Source organism: Cynocephalus volans, chromosome 3 (assembly GCF_027409185.1).
Source record: "Cynocephalus volans isolate mCynVol1 chromosome 3, mCynVol1.pri, whole genome shotgun sequence".
Taxonomy (NCBI): domain Eukaryota; kingdom Metazoa; phylum Chordata; class Mammalia; order Dermoptera; family Cynocephalidae; genus Cynocephalus; species Cynocephalus volans.
Genome location: NC_084462.1, coordinates 35883774 through 35899372, shown reverse-complemented (window position 1 = coordinate 35899372; position 15599 = coordinate 35883774). Strand labels below are relative to the sequence as shown.

The 15599-nt window shown below is 39.3% G+C and overlaps 1 protein-coding gene across 1 annotated transcript in view; it reads left to right on the top strand.

Annotated features, from left to right (window-relative positions):
* The window catches only part of GABRG3 (gamma-aminobutyric acid type A receptor subunit gamma3), a 606025-nt gene that overhangs the window by 369001 nt on the left and 221425 nt on the right, over nucleotides 1-15599 (top strand). The window contains exons 4-5 of the mRNA XM_063090201.1: nucleotides 1797-2017; nucleotides 3808-3890. Of these exons, the coding sequence (XP_062946271.1) occupies nucleotides 1797-2017; nucleotides 3808-3890 (304 nt within the window). The remainder of the gene's footprint in view (nucleotides 1-1796; nucleotides 2018-3807; nucleotides 3891-15599) is intronic.

Here is a 15599-nt window from a genome sequence, read left to right as displayed (position 1 = left end):
CACAGTTCTTCCTGTGTTGGAGGCTTGCAGCTATAGTTTGGATACATGTGCCGCTCCAAAACTCATGTGGAAATTAGATCCCCAATGTGGCAGTGTTGGGATGTGAGACCTAGTGGGAAGTGTTTGGGGTCATGGGGCAGATGCCTCACGAATAGATAAATGCCCTCCCTGGGAGTGAGAGAATTCTCGCTCTATTAGTTCCTGCCGGAGCTGGTTGTTTAAAGGACTCTGGCACCTCCCTGTCTCTCTTGCATCCTCTCGCCATGTGATCTTGTACCTGCCGGCTGCCTGCCGCTTTCTGCCATGAGTAGAAGCAGCCTGAGGCCCACACCAGATGCAGCTGTCCCAGAATCATGAACCAAATAAACCTCTGTTCTTTATGAGCTACCCTGTCTCGAGTATTCTGTTACAACACAAAAATGGACTAATACACTTAGATACCTTTTGTTTTCTCTAGCTGTAATCTTAACTAATGGCACCAGCCTTTTTCTTCTGCATGATATATATGGCCATTAGACAGTTTGCTTAAGGCCTGTCTGCCTGCACTGGATAGAATGTGGGATCTAGGAGAGCAGGGCTTTTCATGGTTTGCATAGCCTGGCATAGTCAGTGCAGCAAACAAATGAGGAATGAATGGACTAGTTAATAAAAGGCCAGTTGAATTATAAACTTTCAGTTGAATTACCTATCATAGAAAGTTTCTTAACTGGAAATTCAATGGAAAAGATAAATACAGGATTGGTTGAGAATTATTGAATTCACACTGTATAAAATTAATAAATTCATATCTAATACATCAGGGAAACTATGAAAGATATAAAAATCTCTAACAATCAGACTCCGCATCCTTTTTACCATGGACCTGATGCCTGATGATAATTCTTTTTTTTTTTTTTTTTTTTTGTCTTTTTCGTGACCTGCACTCAGCCAGTGAGTGCACCGGCCATTCCCATATAGGATCCGAACCCGCAGCGGGAGCGTCGCCGCGCTCCCAGCGCTGCACTCTCCCGAGTGCGCCACAGGCTCGGCCCCTGATGATAATTCTTTAAACTGAGATTAGGGAGTGGCCTCTGTGGGCTCCAGTCCAGAGAGACTTATTGGTGTCCTTGCCGTCCTAAAGACTGATGCTCACAGCACAGTCATATTTGGCACTGTGTACAGTGGAACGGCTTCCAGTTCTGGGTTTCTGCTCCTGTGACCTGGGCCCGTCTGCCTTCTGCTGGAGTCAGCATTGGCTCGGGTGGCTATGATCTCTATAGTTCTTTGCTGTTGTTTCTTTCTTACTTTTCTTTTTGTTTTGGGTTGTGTTTGAGAAGACTCTTAAGTAAAAATAATAATAATGATTATATGAATATTTATGGATTACTTGCTCTTTGCCAGGCACTAAGGGTTGTTCATTTAATCATTTCCTTTTATCTTAATAACACCTTTAGGAGATGGACACTATTACCTTCCCCATTTAACAGATTAAAGAACAGAGGCTGCGCTAGGTCACGCTCCCTGACCAAGCTCGGGCTGTGCTGCGGGGTCTGCATCCACGCTTGGCCCCATCCTACTTTATGCATATGTCACAATTAGGACTCACAAAGTGTGGTGTTATTTCACAGGCGTTACCAGTGTTGACTGATAGGACTGATTGTCATTCGCTGAATGCTTATTGTGTTGAGTAAGGCACACACAGGAGGAGAAAGGAGGTGAGGATGGAACCATGAGGGAAAACAAACTCAACAAAGAAGACAAAGAATACAGAAAATTTATTAACAGAACTGCCTGTCTCTCTTTTTGCTCTGTTTCAGGAATACCAAATTGATATATTCTTTGCTCAGACCTGGACAGACAGTCGCCTTCGGTTCAACAGCACAATGAAAATACTGACTCTGAACAGCAACATGGTGGGGTTGATATGGATCCCAGACACGATCTTCCGCAATTCTAAGACAGCAGAGGCTCACTGGATCACCACACCCAATCAGCTACTCAGAATTTGGAATGACGGGAAAATCCTTTACACTTTAAGGTAAGATGCTGTGTGGATCTTTAATTACTTATGGCCTAATTTTTGACCCATAATTTAAACCATTGCTGGGATGAGACCCTATTTTCATCTCTCAGTTCTGTTCTCTCATGCGTGGCATGCTACAGCACTCTGAAAGTTTGTCCTCAGGCCACATGTGTAAAAATAAAGGCATATAAACTCATTCCTTCCTCAGAACCCACTTCTGCTGTAAGTGGGCTGGGAAAATTATCAACATATGGTTAACAAGGGTCCACTCGTGCGTCTTGGAGTGAATTCACAAATGTACTTGCAGCCAAACCTGAGACCACAGGAGGAAGTGAAAAGAGCGTCCATAAGCGTCTCTCCCATACCGGGTACTCCCGGCGGCAGGGGGTCCTCTCAGAAACCCAGCAGATTCCGAGAAGCTGCGCTCCGAAGGAGTGAATCACTTGCCAAGGTCCCCACTGGGAACTGGACTTCCCAGCTGACCTAGGTCCGCGTCTCTGCAAGTCCTCAGCACGAAGGTCCGAGTGCAGCTGGGCACACCACAGCAGGGGCGCAGGCCCGGACCAGCCTTCCCGCCTTTCCGCAGGAGGGGCAGGTGGCGCCCCCCGCTGTGCACGTGCCCGCCCGCCCCCGGCTTCAGAACCCCCCATCTCTCTACTCCCTGTGCACGTGCCCACCAGCTGGTCCGATCCACGATTCTAAAGCCACAACCCCATGCCGGGTTTCCACCAGGACGTCTCTTCTGGACTCGGTTCTTGGCTCCGCCTGCCTGTCTCCTCCCTCCTAAGTGCGCCTGCGGGACTGTGGCTCGGCTGCCCTCTGACCCGCTCACGCTCGCTGGGCCTCGGCCTTTCCTCTAAGCTCCTCCCCGCCCCCGCAGCCTGTGCCCGAGCTTCTAGTTACGGCCATTGGTGGCCAGGACGAGGACCCTGTGACCCCTGACGTTAGACACGTGTCCACAGCACAAGTATAGGCACAGACGAAATCAAAATGAGCAGAGGATGAGAGAGTTTTGAAGTTTCCGGGAAATGACAGTTTTGCCAGGCAGGGAACAACAGTGACTTAAAAGCCACCACAGGGAGCGCTGCTGATGAAGTAAACTGAGACAGCGGGTTTCCAGAGGTTTCCTCCTCCACCTTAAAGCAATAGGAATGAGACTCTGAAATGAAGCTGAGACTCTGCAAAGCGGAAGGGAGGCGTGGCCGGTGGTCCCGGTGGTCCCAAGACCCTCTGTGGAAGCTCCTGCCTGTCTGCCCTGGAAGGGTGCAGTGTGCGCTCTCTGTACAGCCACCACGTGCCTCGTGAAATACGGGGGAGTGGTCCAGATAGGAAATGCCCCTACAGGTGGATTAATTTGGCATACCTATTTAGACAAGTACACAGTTTGAAAATGGAGGAAGCATTTAATTAAAATAGATTGAAAACAAAGACTTATAAAACAACAGCTGGCTTTGTCTCCTTTCTGACATGGCTTGTATTTTTAGACACAGTTGGAATTTTACTAACTGGAATTCTTTCTGTTACTGAGAATTAGAAGCAAAACAAAATAAAACAATCCAAAAGCAACCATACGGTCTCACCGAAGGAACAATGCCATTGCCAAGAGTGGGTCCCGTATGCAGGCCCTGGGTCAGGGGAGCTACCCACCTAGCCTCCCTCCTTCTTTCCCTCCCTCCTTCCCTCCCTTCCTTCCTGCCTGCTTTGCCTTCCTGCCTCTGGTGCCTACCCACCCCCTGCTTTGCCCCCCAGGGCCTTTGCAGTGCTGCTGTGGGCCTCTAGAGTGACAGACACTGGCTCTCCCACAGGCTTACCATCAACGCAGAGTGCCAGCTGCAACTGCACAACTTCCCCATGGACGAGCACTCCTGCCCACTGGTCTTCTCCAGCTGTGAGTACCAGCCCGTCGCGGTGTGCATGCATGTGAACAAGGCGGCCTGCTGGTAGTTGATTATGCTGTCACTGTAGAACCAGGGAAAACCAATGATGGTTTTGGTATTGGCCACCTGGGTGTTTTCACTCCAGACTTTACTGCGTAGGAGCCAAGTTACAAAATAGGTAACTCTGATAAAGCTGTGAGCACCTTAACCATTCATGGTAATATGGAAGGATTCAGAAACTGATAAACAGTTGATTTACTAAACACCTGTATGCTAATGAGGGGTGTGTGGTATTTGGAAGTAGATAAAATTCTTTTGCAATATTTTTAGGTTTAACATCATCTTAAAACAAGGTGATTTGTCTTTTAAATAGAAAGATAAAATTTTGCTGTAATTATGTTTGTCTCATTGAACTATCATAGGACAATGCAACTTTTCACAGTATTTTATCTTCTCGTATTTTACTTGTGATTGATATCATAGCTAACAACTACCCATTTACAAATTCTTAAAGACAACATCCAATGCTAAGTATGAGAGTACATATAAAAGGAAATATCAAATTTATTTGCTTATTTATAAAGTTTTTATATAAAGGTCAATATGGAATTATATCTGTTGAATAAATTTATGATGGTTCATTTTAAATGAATTACTCACAAGTACTTATGTATGACTCATAAGAATTCAATTATTTTATTGACTTTCTTTAAAATTACATATAGAATATGACAGACAAATCTGTTGAAATCTTAGGCAGAAGTTTTTGTGGCTTTCTACATGGGACATTACAGTGAGAAGACAAAAATGGATAACAGATGAGCATACTTTATAATTCATTTAAGCTTCAGAAAAAGACAAGATGGAAAGCAGAATTTCACTGATCTCCTACCTGAGTAAAAATATTCTTAGACAGAAAATACTTTAATTAGTTGAGTCCATATTTAACATAATACATGTCAAAAATCTGTTACATTTTTTGATAACACAAATGCTCAATGCCTGGCGAGTGGATGCACATTTGCCCAAAACCCAAAGACTGTACAACATTGAAAATTCATGTCTCCACAAAAACCTGCCTACAGGTGTTTATAGCAGTTTTATTCGTAATTGTCAAAATTTGGAAGCAATCAAAATGATTTTCAGTAAGTAAATGGATAAACAAACTGTGGTACACACAGGAAATGGAATGTCTTTAAGCACTAAAAATGAATGAATTGTCAAGCCATAGTAAGACATAGAGGAACCTTAAATGCATATTACTAAGTGAAAGAAACCAATCTGAAGAGGCTACACACTGTACAGTTCCAACTCTGTGACATTCTGGAAAATGCAAACCCAGGGAGACAGTACAAAGATCAGTGGTCGCCAGGAGTTGGGGAGAGGGAGGAATGAATTGGGGGAGCACAGAGAACTTTTAGGGCAGTGAAACTACTCTGTATGATACCATAGAAAGTACAACACCAACAGTGGCTTTGAGTAATAGTGATGTGTCAATGTCAGTTCATTGATTATAACAAATGTACCACTCTGGTGGGGAAAATTGGAAGCAGGGAAGGATGTGAAGGTGGGGGGGAAGTGTATATGGGAACTCTGTACTTTCTGTTCAATTTTTCTGTGACCCTAAAACTGCCCCTTTAAAAAGTCTAGTAAAAAGAAAAAAAACTGGAAATAGAGAAATCCCTTAGGAGTCTATTGCAATCATCAGTGATAATGCCATATAGAGCCATTTTATCAAATAAAAAGTAACTTGGAATCCCAAAATATAAAACTGTGCTTTAAAGTATAAATTTGTTGAATTAATTTACATGTATAGCATTAATTCATATGTATAGGATTCACTTTTTATAAATGAGGATAATAAGGCTGTTTTAATGAAAACATGCATTGATAATTTGGAGTTATAGAGAACAGTTCTATCCATGTCAGTTTGGTGTCTAATTTGTTTCTATATTATGGGCATGTAATATCAGGAAAATGTGAACCATAATACTAATAAGCAATTAAAAATGAAGTGGTGTCCTTGTTTGTGAATAACTTTTTAGTTAAATCAGTATCCTGATACCTTTTAGTTATAATCAGAAGCTTTATTTTTTCTATTTAAAAATTGAAACAATAATGAAATTGAACAACTATTTATATTTCCTACTATACAAATGAAAGTTAGGAAAACTACCCAAAATGTATAATAAGATTTAAAATGATCACTAAAATGATAGTAACATCTTTTTTACCTATTAGAAGACTATCTTGTGAGGAAAAAAGCATAACCCAAGTGCATGAGCCAGGCTACACATTCTCCTGGTGCAAATGTACTTTGGTAGTCCCTAACATAAATATCTCTGCATGGGTAGGTTGGGTCTGGCTGTCTGAGTGGCATAAACAAACCCTCTCAAACAATGACAAATATGTAAGATTTCCCAATATATGCACCGAAATGGCGTGATAACATTTGATTGATAGCACGTTTGGGTAATGGTGTTGATTTTTTCATTGTACACATTTATGGGGCACAGTCTGTTGTTTCAATACATGCATATATAATGATCTAACCAGAATATTTGACATCTCTATCCCCTAAACATTTATCAATTCTTTGTGGTTATAACATTAAAGATTCGTTGTTCCAGCTATCTTGAAATATACAATACAAGATTCTTACTTATTGTCAACCTAAGGCACCAGAATTTATTATTCCAACCTAACTGTAACTTTGTGAGTTTGTACCAGTCTATCAACCTTTCCCAGGCCACCCTGCCCCTCCCTGCCTCTGGTAACCACTATTCTATTCTCTATTTCTCTCTTTTCTTTTTCTCTTTTATTTTTCTTAATTGACCAATGATAATTGTATATATTTATGGAATAAACTATGATATTTGGGTACATTTATACTGTGTACAATGATCATGTTGGTGTGCTTCATATCCATCACCTCAAACATTTGTCACCTCTTTGTGTTGGGAAAATTCAACATCACCTCCACTAGCTGTTCAAAGATACATAATACTTTGTTGTTAACTTTGTATCCACTGACCACCCTCTCCTCATCTCCCACTCCCCTTCCCCCCACCAGTCTCTAGTAACCATTACTCTACTCTCTACTTCTATGAGATAACGTTTTTAGCTTTCACGTATGAGTGAGAACATGCAGTATTTCTCTCTCTGTACCTGGTTTATTTCATGTAACATAATTTTCTCCAAACTCATGCATGTTGTTCTGAATAGTAGAATTTCATTCTTTTTTATGGCCAAGTAGCATTTCATTTTGTATATATATATATCACATTTGCTTTATCCAATCATCCATTCAAGTACATTTAGGTTGGTTCTAAATCTTGGCTATTGCAAGGAGAGCCTTAATAAAGATGGAATGCAGATATCCCTTCGACTTGTTGATTTCCATTACTTTGTATAGAACCAGTATTACTTTGTATGTACCCAGTAGTGGAATTGCTGGATTGTATGGTGGTTCGATCTGTAGTTGTTTGAGAAATTTCCATACTGTGTTCCATAGTGGCTGTACTAATTTACAGTCCCACCAACAGTATGTAAGAGTTTTTTCTCCACATCCTCGCCAGCATTTGTCATTTTCTATCTTTTTGATAATAGCCATTCTAGCTGGGGTGAGATGATATCACATTGTGGTTTTATTTGCATTTATCTGATAATTACTGATGTTGAACATTTTTTCCTATACCTGGTAGCCATTTGTAAGTCTTTTTTTGAAAATCTATTCAATTCCTTTTGCCCACTTTTTAATCAAATTATTGGGGGTTTTTTTTACTATTGAGTTATTTGAATTCTTTATGTATTCTGGATATTAATCTCTTGTTGAATGCATAGTTTGCAAAATTTTTCCACTCTCCAGGTTCTTTTTACTCTGTTGATTGTTTATTTTTCTTTGCAGAAGCTTTTTAGCTTGATAAAATCCTGTTAATTTTTGCTATTGTTCCCTGTGTTTCAGAAGTATTATTCATAACATATTTGCCCAGTCCTATGTCCTGAGGTGTTTTTCTTATGTTTTCTTATAGAAATTTTATAGTTTTGGGTCTTACATTTAATTCTTCAATCCATTTTGAGTTGATTTTGGTATATGGTGAGGGGTAGGGGTCTAATTTCATTCTCCTGTATATGGATCTCTAACGTTCTTAGCATCATTTATTGAAGAGACTCTCCTTTCCCCAATGTAGTTCTTGGCTCCTCTGTCAAAATCAGTTGGCTATAGGTATGTGGGTTTATTCTGAATTCTCTATTCTGTTCCATTGGTCTATGTGTCTGTTTTTATGCCAGTACCATGTTGTTTTGAGTACTGTAGCTTTGTAGTATATTCTGAAGTCAGGGAGTGTGATACCCTCTGCTTTTCTGTTTTTGCTCTGTATTGTTTGGCTATTAAATGTCTCTTGTTGTTGCATATAAATTTTTTTTTCTTTGAAGTATGTCATTCGTTGTTTGATGGGAATTGCATTGAATCTGTAGATTTCTTTGGGCAGTATGGTCATATTGACAATATTTAGTGTTTCGGTCTATGAGCATGGGATATCTTTTCATTTTTTATGTCTTCTTTAATTTCTTTAATCATTCTTCTGTAGTTTTGATTGTAGTGATCTTTCATGTCCTTATTTAAATTTATTCCTAGGTATTTTATTTTTGTTATTATTGCTATTGTAAATGGGATATCTTTATTGATTTCTTTTTCTACAAGTTTATTGTTCGTGTATAGAAATGCTGCTGATTTTTGTATGTTAATTTTGTATCCTGCCACTTTACTGAATTTGTTTATTAGCTCTAGGAGTTTTTTGGTAGAGTCTTCAGGTTTCTCTCTATATAAAATCATGTCATCTGTAAACAGGGACAACTTGACTTCCTCCTTTCCACTTTGGATGCCCTTTATTTGTTTCTCTTGCATAATTGCTCTGGATAGTACTTCCAGTACCATGCTGGATAGAAATGGAGAGTGTGCATCTTTATCTTGTTCCAGTTCTCAGTATGATGTTAGCTGTGCATTTGTTGTATATTGCCTTTATTATATTAAGATACTTTCCTTCTGTACCTGATTTGCTGAGAGTCTTTATCATGCAAGAATGTTGACTTTTATCAAATGCTTTTTCTGCATCTATCGAGATATGTTTTTTCTTTCATTCTGTTGAAGTGTTGTATTATGTTTATTGATTTGTGTATGTTGAACCATCCTTGCATCCCTGGGATAAATTCTACTTGATTGTGGTATATAATCTTTTTGATGTGCTGTTGGATTTGGCTTTCTAATATTTTATTGAGGATTTTTGCCTCTATGTTCATTAAGGATATTGGCCTGTAGTTTTCTTTTTTATTGTGTCTTTTCCTGGTTTTGGTATCAGGGCAATGCTGGCCTCGTAGTATAAGTTTTAAAGAATTCTGTCAACTTTAATTTTTTGAAATAGTTTTAAAAGTATTGGTGTTAGTTCTTCTTTCAAATGCATGGTACAATTCACTAGTAAAACCATCTGGTCCTGGGCACTTCTTTGTTGGGAGACTATTCATTACTAATTCAGTCTTGTTACTTGTTATTGATCTATTTAGGTTTCTGTTTCTTCTTGGTTCTGTCTTGGCAGGTCAGATGAGTCCAGGAATTTATCCATTTCCTCTAGGTTTTCAAATTTTTTGGCATAGAGTTGTTCATAATAATCTCTGATGATCCTTTTTTATCAGTGGTATCTGTTGTAATGTCTTCACTTGTGTTTCTGGTTTTATTTGTTTCTTTTATCATTTTTTCTTGACTAGTCTGGCTAATGGTTTGTCAATTTTGTTATCTTTTCAGAGAAGCAACTTTTCATTTGATTGACCTTTTGTATTGTATTTTTAGTCTCAACTTCATTTTTATGCTCTGATATTTATTATTTCTTTTCTTATTTTGGGTTTTGTTTATTCCTGCTTTTTGTACTTCCTTGAGGTTTATTATTAGGCTGTTTATTTGAAATCTTTCTATTCTTTTTGATATAGGCATTTATTGCTATAAACTTTCCTCTTAATAATGCCTTGGCTGTATACCATAGGTTTTGGTATGTTGTGTTTATGTCTTCATAGTTTCAAGACATTTTTAATTTTTTCTTCTTAATCTCTTCTTTGACCGATTCATTATTCAAGAGCATGTTGTTGAATTTCCATGAATTTGTGTAGTTTTGCAAATTTCTCTTGTTATTGATTTCTAGTTTTATTCCATTATGGTCAGAAAAAGATACTTGATATGGTTTCAATATTTTTTTAACTTGATGAGGCTTATTTTGTGGTCTAACATATAGTCAATCCTGGAGAATGTTCCGTGTGCTGAAGAAAAGAATGTGTATTCTGCAGATGTTGTATGAAATGCTCTGTATATATCTATTAGGTCCATCTGTTCTGTGATGCAGTTTAATTCTGATGTTTCCTCATTGATTTTCTGTCTTGATGATCTGTGCAATGCTGAGGGTGGGGTGTGAAAGTCCCCAAACATTATTGTGTTCATGTCTATCTCTCCCTTTAGATCTGGTAATATGTGCTTTATATATCTGGGTGCTCTGGTGTTGGGTGCATATACATTTATAATTGTTATATTCTCTTGTTGTATTGATCCCTTTATCATTGTATAGTGTCCTTCTTTGTCTTTTAGTGAAGATTTTGATTTAAAGTCTGTTTGATCTGATATAAGTTGGAGTGGATTGAATTATGTCCCCTCATCACTCACTGACGCTTGAATTGTGTCCCCCAAGTTTTATGTGTTAGAAACTTAGCCCCACGGTGACTGTTAAGAGGGTGGGAAATCCTACTATGGTAATTGAAAGGTGGGGTCTTGGAGAGATGATTGGATTGTAGGACCATGCAGTAGCGAATGGATTAATAATGGTGGTCAGGGGCATAGTTTGAAGGGCTTTAAAAGGAGAGTGCGTGAGGAGGTTAGCTCTGTCTCTTCTCTGCAATCTTCTGCCTTGTGAGACTTCTGCAGTACTGTCACCACCAAGGTCTTCACCATCTGCATTCCCTGGGCTTTGGACTTCCCAGCCTCAAAAACTGTAAGCAAATAAATCTCGTTTTCTTATAAATCACCCAGTTCCAGGTATTTTGTTATAAGCAACAGTAATGGACTAGTACATAAGTATAGCTAATCCTCCTCACTTTTGTTTTCCATTTGCACAGAATATTTTTCCAACCTTTCACTTTCAGTCTATGTGTGTCTTTGCATGTAAGGTGTGATTTTGTAGGCAGCATATGGATGGGTCATGGTTTATTATGCATTCAGACAGTCTGTCTTTTAATTGGGGCATTTAATCCATTTGCATTCAAGGTTATTATTGACATGTGAAGTCTTATTCCTGTCATTTTGTTGGTTGTTTTCTTATTACTTTTTGTATCCTTTGTTCCTTTCTTCTTCTCTTATTGTTGATCCTTGCAGTTAGTGATTTCCTGTCTGATAACATTTTATTCCTTTCTTTTTCTCATTTTTATATCTACTCTACCATTAAGTTTTGTATTTTCAGGTGCCTACATGATGGTTATTATTGTTTTTTCTCTTCTAAATATAGGACTCCCCTAAGCATTTCTTGTAAAGCCAGTCTGGTGGTGATGAATTTCCTTAAATTTTGATTGTCTGAGAAAAAACTTTGTTTCTCCTTCATTTCTGGAGGATAGCTTGGCTGGGTATAATATTCCTGTCTGGCAGTTTTTTCTTTCAGTAATTTGAATATATCATCCTATTCTTTCCTGACCTGTAGGGTTTCTGCTGGGAAGTCTCCTATTAGTCTAGTGGAAATTCCCTTATAAATGATTTGACATTTTTCTCTTTCTATTTTCCAAATTCTCTCTTTGTCTTTAATTTTGGATAGTTTGACTATAGTGTGTCTTGGAGAGGACCTATTTGGTTTGAATCTATTAGGGGACCTTTGAGCTTCCTGGATGTGCATGTCCATATCTTTGCCAAGACTAGGAAAGTTTCCATCTATTATTTCATTAAATAGGTTTTCAATACCTTTTTAGTTTTCTTCTCCTTCTGGAATGCCCATAATTTGAATATTTGTTTGCTTAATAGTATCCCATAAATCTTGCAAGGTTTGTTCATTCTTTCTTATTCATTTTTTTGTCTTCCTGTGTTATTTCAACACTGTTATCTTCAAGATCAGAAATTCTTTCTTCTGCTTGATTTAGTCTGTTGTTGAGACTCTCAGATATACTTTTGATTCCATTCAATGAATTCTTTAATTCCAAGATTTCTGTTTGATTTTTTAAATCAATCTCTCTCTCTCTCTCTCTCTCTCTCTCTGTCTCATTTCTCATTCAGATCATGAATTATTTTTCTGATTTTGCTGAATGGTTTGTCTGTATCTTTATGTTTCTCAGTGAGTTTCCTTAAGATAATTAACTCGAATTCCTTTTTCAGTAAGTTGGCAATTTCCAAATCTTTGGGATCAGTTAATGGAGAATTATGTTTGGGGGGGGGTGGTGTGATGTTATTTTGCTTTTTCATATTTCGTGTTTCCCTGCAGTGATGTCTGTGCATCTCATGGAGTAGTCACCTCTGAGTTTTGTGGAGTGGTGTTCATGGAGAAAGACTTTCACCTGCAAATGCATCCTAGGGTGTTGATTGTAATAGTGCAATGGCTATGATCAGGATAGATGCAATAGTGTAGACTCTATGTAGTTTCTTCAGCTGTAATCCATTTCCTGTATGTCTGTGAGTGACTCAATGACCTATGCTTGGGAGGTTTGTGGTGGTGGTGTCACAGCTTTGCTGGAGGAGGTTTCACTGGGTTCGTTCACAGGCTGGAGGTATGCACTGTATGCACTGTACCCTGTGGGTTAGTCATCTTGGGAGCTGGCTCACTGGGGATATGGTTGTTGTTGGATTGTTTCTCAGTCTGGAAGTAGGTATATGGTGTGTTAGGGTCTCCAGGACTGGTTGGTTAGTGGCAGGGTCACTGTGCTGTTTCTCTGACCAAGGGTGGGCCTGCCAGGGAACTGTGAGCCAAGCTGTTTGTCATTCAGATGCATGTGCATGTGATGGCTCAAAGACTTGGGCATGGTTCTTCCAGGGGCATGACAGCTGAGCTATTTCTCTGATCCAGAATTGTGGATGCACTTTTGCTCAGCTCACTGAGTGCAGGTCTGCCAGTGGCCCTTCTGATGTGGTAGTTCTTGGGGCCAGATGTGAATCTTACTTTTTTTGGTGTCTCAGGAGCCAGGATGCCAAGGGCAGAGCTTCTGAGCCACTTCTCAGGAAATGGGCAAGGTCACTAGGCATGGCTGCACTGAGGAGGCCTGTCTGGACACTTCTCAGACTATTGGCAAGTCTGCTAGGTCAGCCCATTCAGGACAGAACTGCCTGGCTCCTTCTTCACTTGTTTGGGAAGGCATGGAGTCACTTTATTTCCATTGGTGCAAGGGCATATTCGTTAGTCTAGAGAACTGAGAGCTGTTTTCCTGGGTTGGGGGCTCAGGTGCACAGTCAGCCCATGAGGCTGTGGGATGAGGGAAGAATGGGGGATGTTGCAACTGAAGCGGGTCTACCTGTCTGGTCTTTGGTTGGAGACATGGGAGTGCATCAGTTCAGCAGGTCTAGGGTTGGCTTCCCAGACTAAAAGTAGAGTCACATCTACTGTAAGCCCAGGCTTCAAGCTGCTGAGATAGGGAATTATAGCCTCTCCTGTGAGTGGGCTAGGAGGAAGACAGAGTCTGAGGGCTGGGAAAACAGTCCTGTAAAGGCTCTGGTTTCAAGATAACACCATCTTGCATCAGCTTGGGTCATGAGGGTAGGAGATACGGAGTGTACTGTATGTCCTCCTGTTCTAGAGCAATTCAGTGTATGTATTCTGGGATACTCCCCACACTTGGCTCCAGGCTTGTCCTGCCAAAGGATCTGTAGGTCTCTGGGGTAAGTATGGGTGTTGGTTGGTGTGGGGATTGATCTGTCTACCTTTTCCCTGCAAGGGAAAATTCCTTCTTCTCAAGTCCTGGTGTTGAAGACATGGCAGCTGAGGCCACATGCCTCTCTGTCCTCTTGATTTTTATTTTTTAAATAATTGAGGTGTTTGAAATAATACTTTACTCTAAAATATACTTGAAAAACTCTTGGTATGAGTTTAGTTAAAATTATTAAAATTATTAAGATAAATTTTATTTATTTTTTAAAAACTTTTTTATTGAAACAATTGATTACTCATATTTTTGGGGTAGAGTGTTGACTATCGTTATTTGTGTACAGTATATGAAGATCAAATCAATATTAGCACATTGATTATTATAAATTGTGATTGTTCTTTGGATCCCTTACCCAATTTCTCCCTGACTCCCCTCCTCCCCACCCTTTCCCATGTCTAGTAACCATAGGTCTATTGTCTCCTTGAAGTTCAACATATTATTGTGGTCTTTCCTTCCTTTCTTCCTTCCGCCCTTCCTCCTTCCTTCCTTCCTTCCTTCCTCCCACTCACTTATGAGTGAGGACGTGCAGGATTTCTTTCTGTGTCTGGCTTATTTCACTTAACAAAATTTTCTCCAAACTCATCCATATTGTGAATGGCAGAATTTCATTCATTTTTGACTGAGTAGTAGTCCATTGTGTATATATACATCATATTTTCCTTATCCAGTCATCTGTCAATGGACATTTAGATCAGTTCCATATTTTGACTATTGTAAATAGAGCTGCAATGAACATGGCAATGCAGGTATCCCTTCAACATGATGATTTCCTTCCCTTTGCCTATACACCCAGCAATGGGACCGCTGGATCATATGGCAATTCTATCTGTAGATGTTTTATGGAAAATAGTATGAAGGAACCTCCATACTGTTTTCCATAATGGCTGGACTAATTTATATTCCCACCAAAAGTGTAGGAGTGTTCCTCTTTCTCCACGTCCTTGCCAGCATTTGTTATTCCCAGTCTTTTTAATAATGGACAGTTTAACTGGGGAGAGATGATGTCTCAATGTGGTTTTGATTTGCATTTCTCTGATTAGTGATGCTGAGCATTTTTTCATGGTCCTGTTGGCCATTTATATGTCTTCCTTTGAAAAATGCCTATTCACCTCCTTTGCCCATTTTTTAATTGGATTATTTGTTTTTTTACTGTATAGTTTTTTGAGTTCTTCATATAAACCGGATATTAATCCCTTGTGAGATGTATAATTTGCAAATATTTTCCACCATTCTATAGGTTGTCTTTCCATGTCTTTTGATTGTTTTCTTTGCTGTGCAGAAGCTTTTGAGTTTGATCCCATTTATTTATTTTTGTTGCTGCTTATGCTTTTGGACTTTATTCATATAATCTTTGCCCAGTCCTACATCCTAAAGTGTTTCCCCTATGTTTTCTTTTGGTACTTTTATGGCTTCAGGTATTATACTTGAGTCTTTAATCCATTCTGAGTTGATTTTGGTATATGGCAAGAGGTACAGATCTAGTTTCATTCTACACATGGATGTCCAGTTTTCCCAGCACCGTTTATTGAAGAGGCAGTCTTTTCCCCAGTGTATGTTCTTGTTAATCTGTTGTCCCAAAAGATACATGAAATTATTTCAATTTTTTTATATTTGCTGAGACTTGATTTGTGACCTAACATGTGGTCTATCCTGGAGAATGTTCCTTGTGCTGATGAGAAGAATGTATATTCTGTAGTTGGTGGATGAAATGTTCTGTAGATATCTGCCAGTTCCATTTGGTCTAAGATGTAGTTTAAATCCTGTGTTTCTCTGTTGATTTGTTGCCTGGATGATCT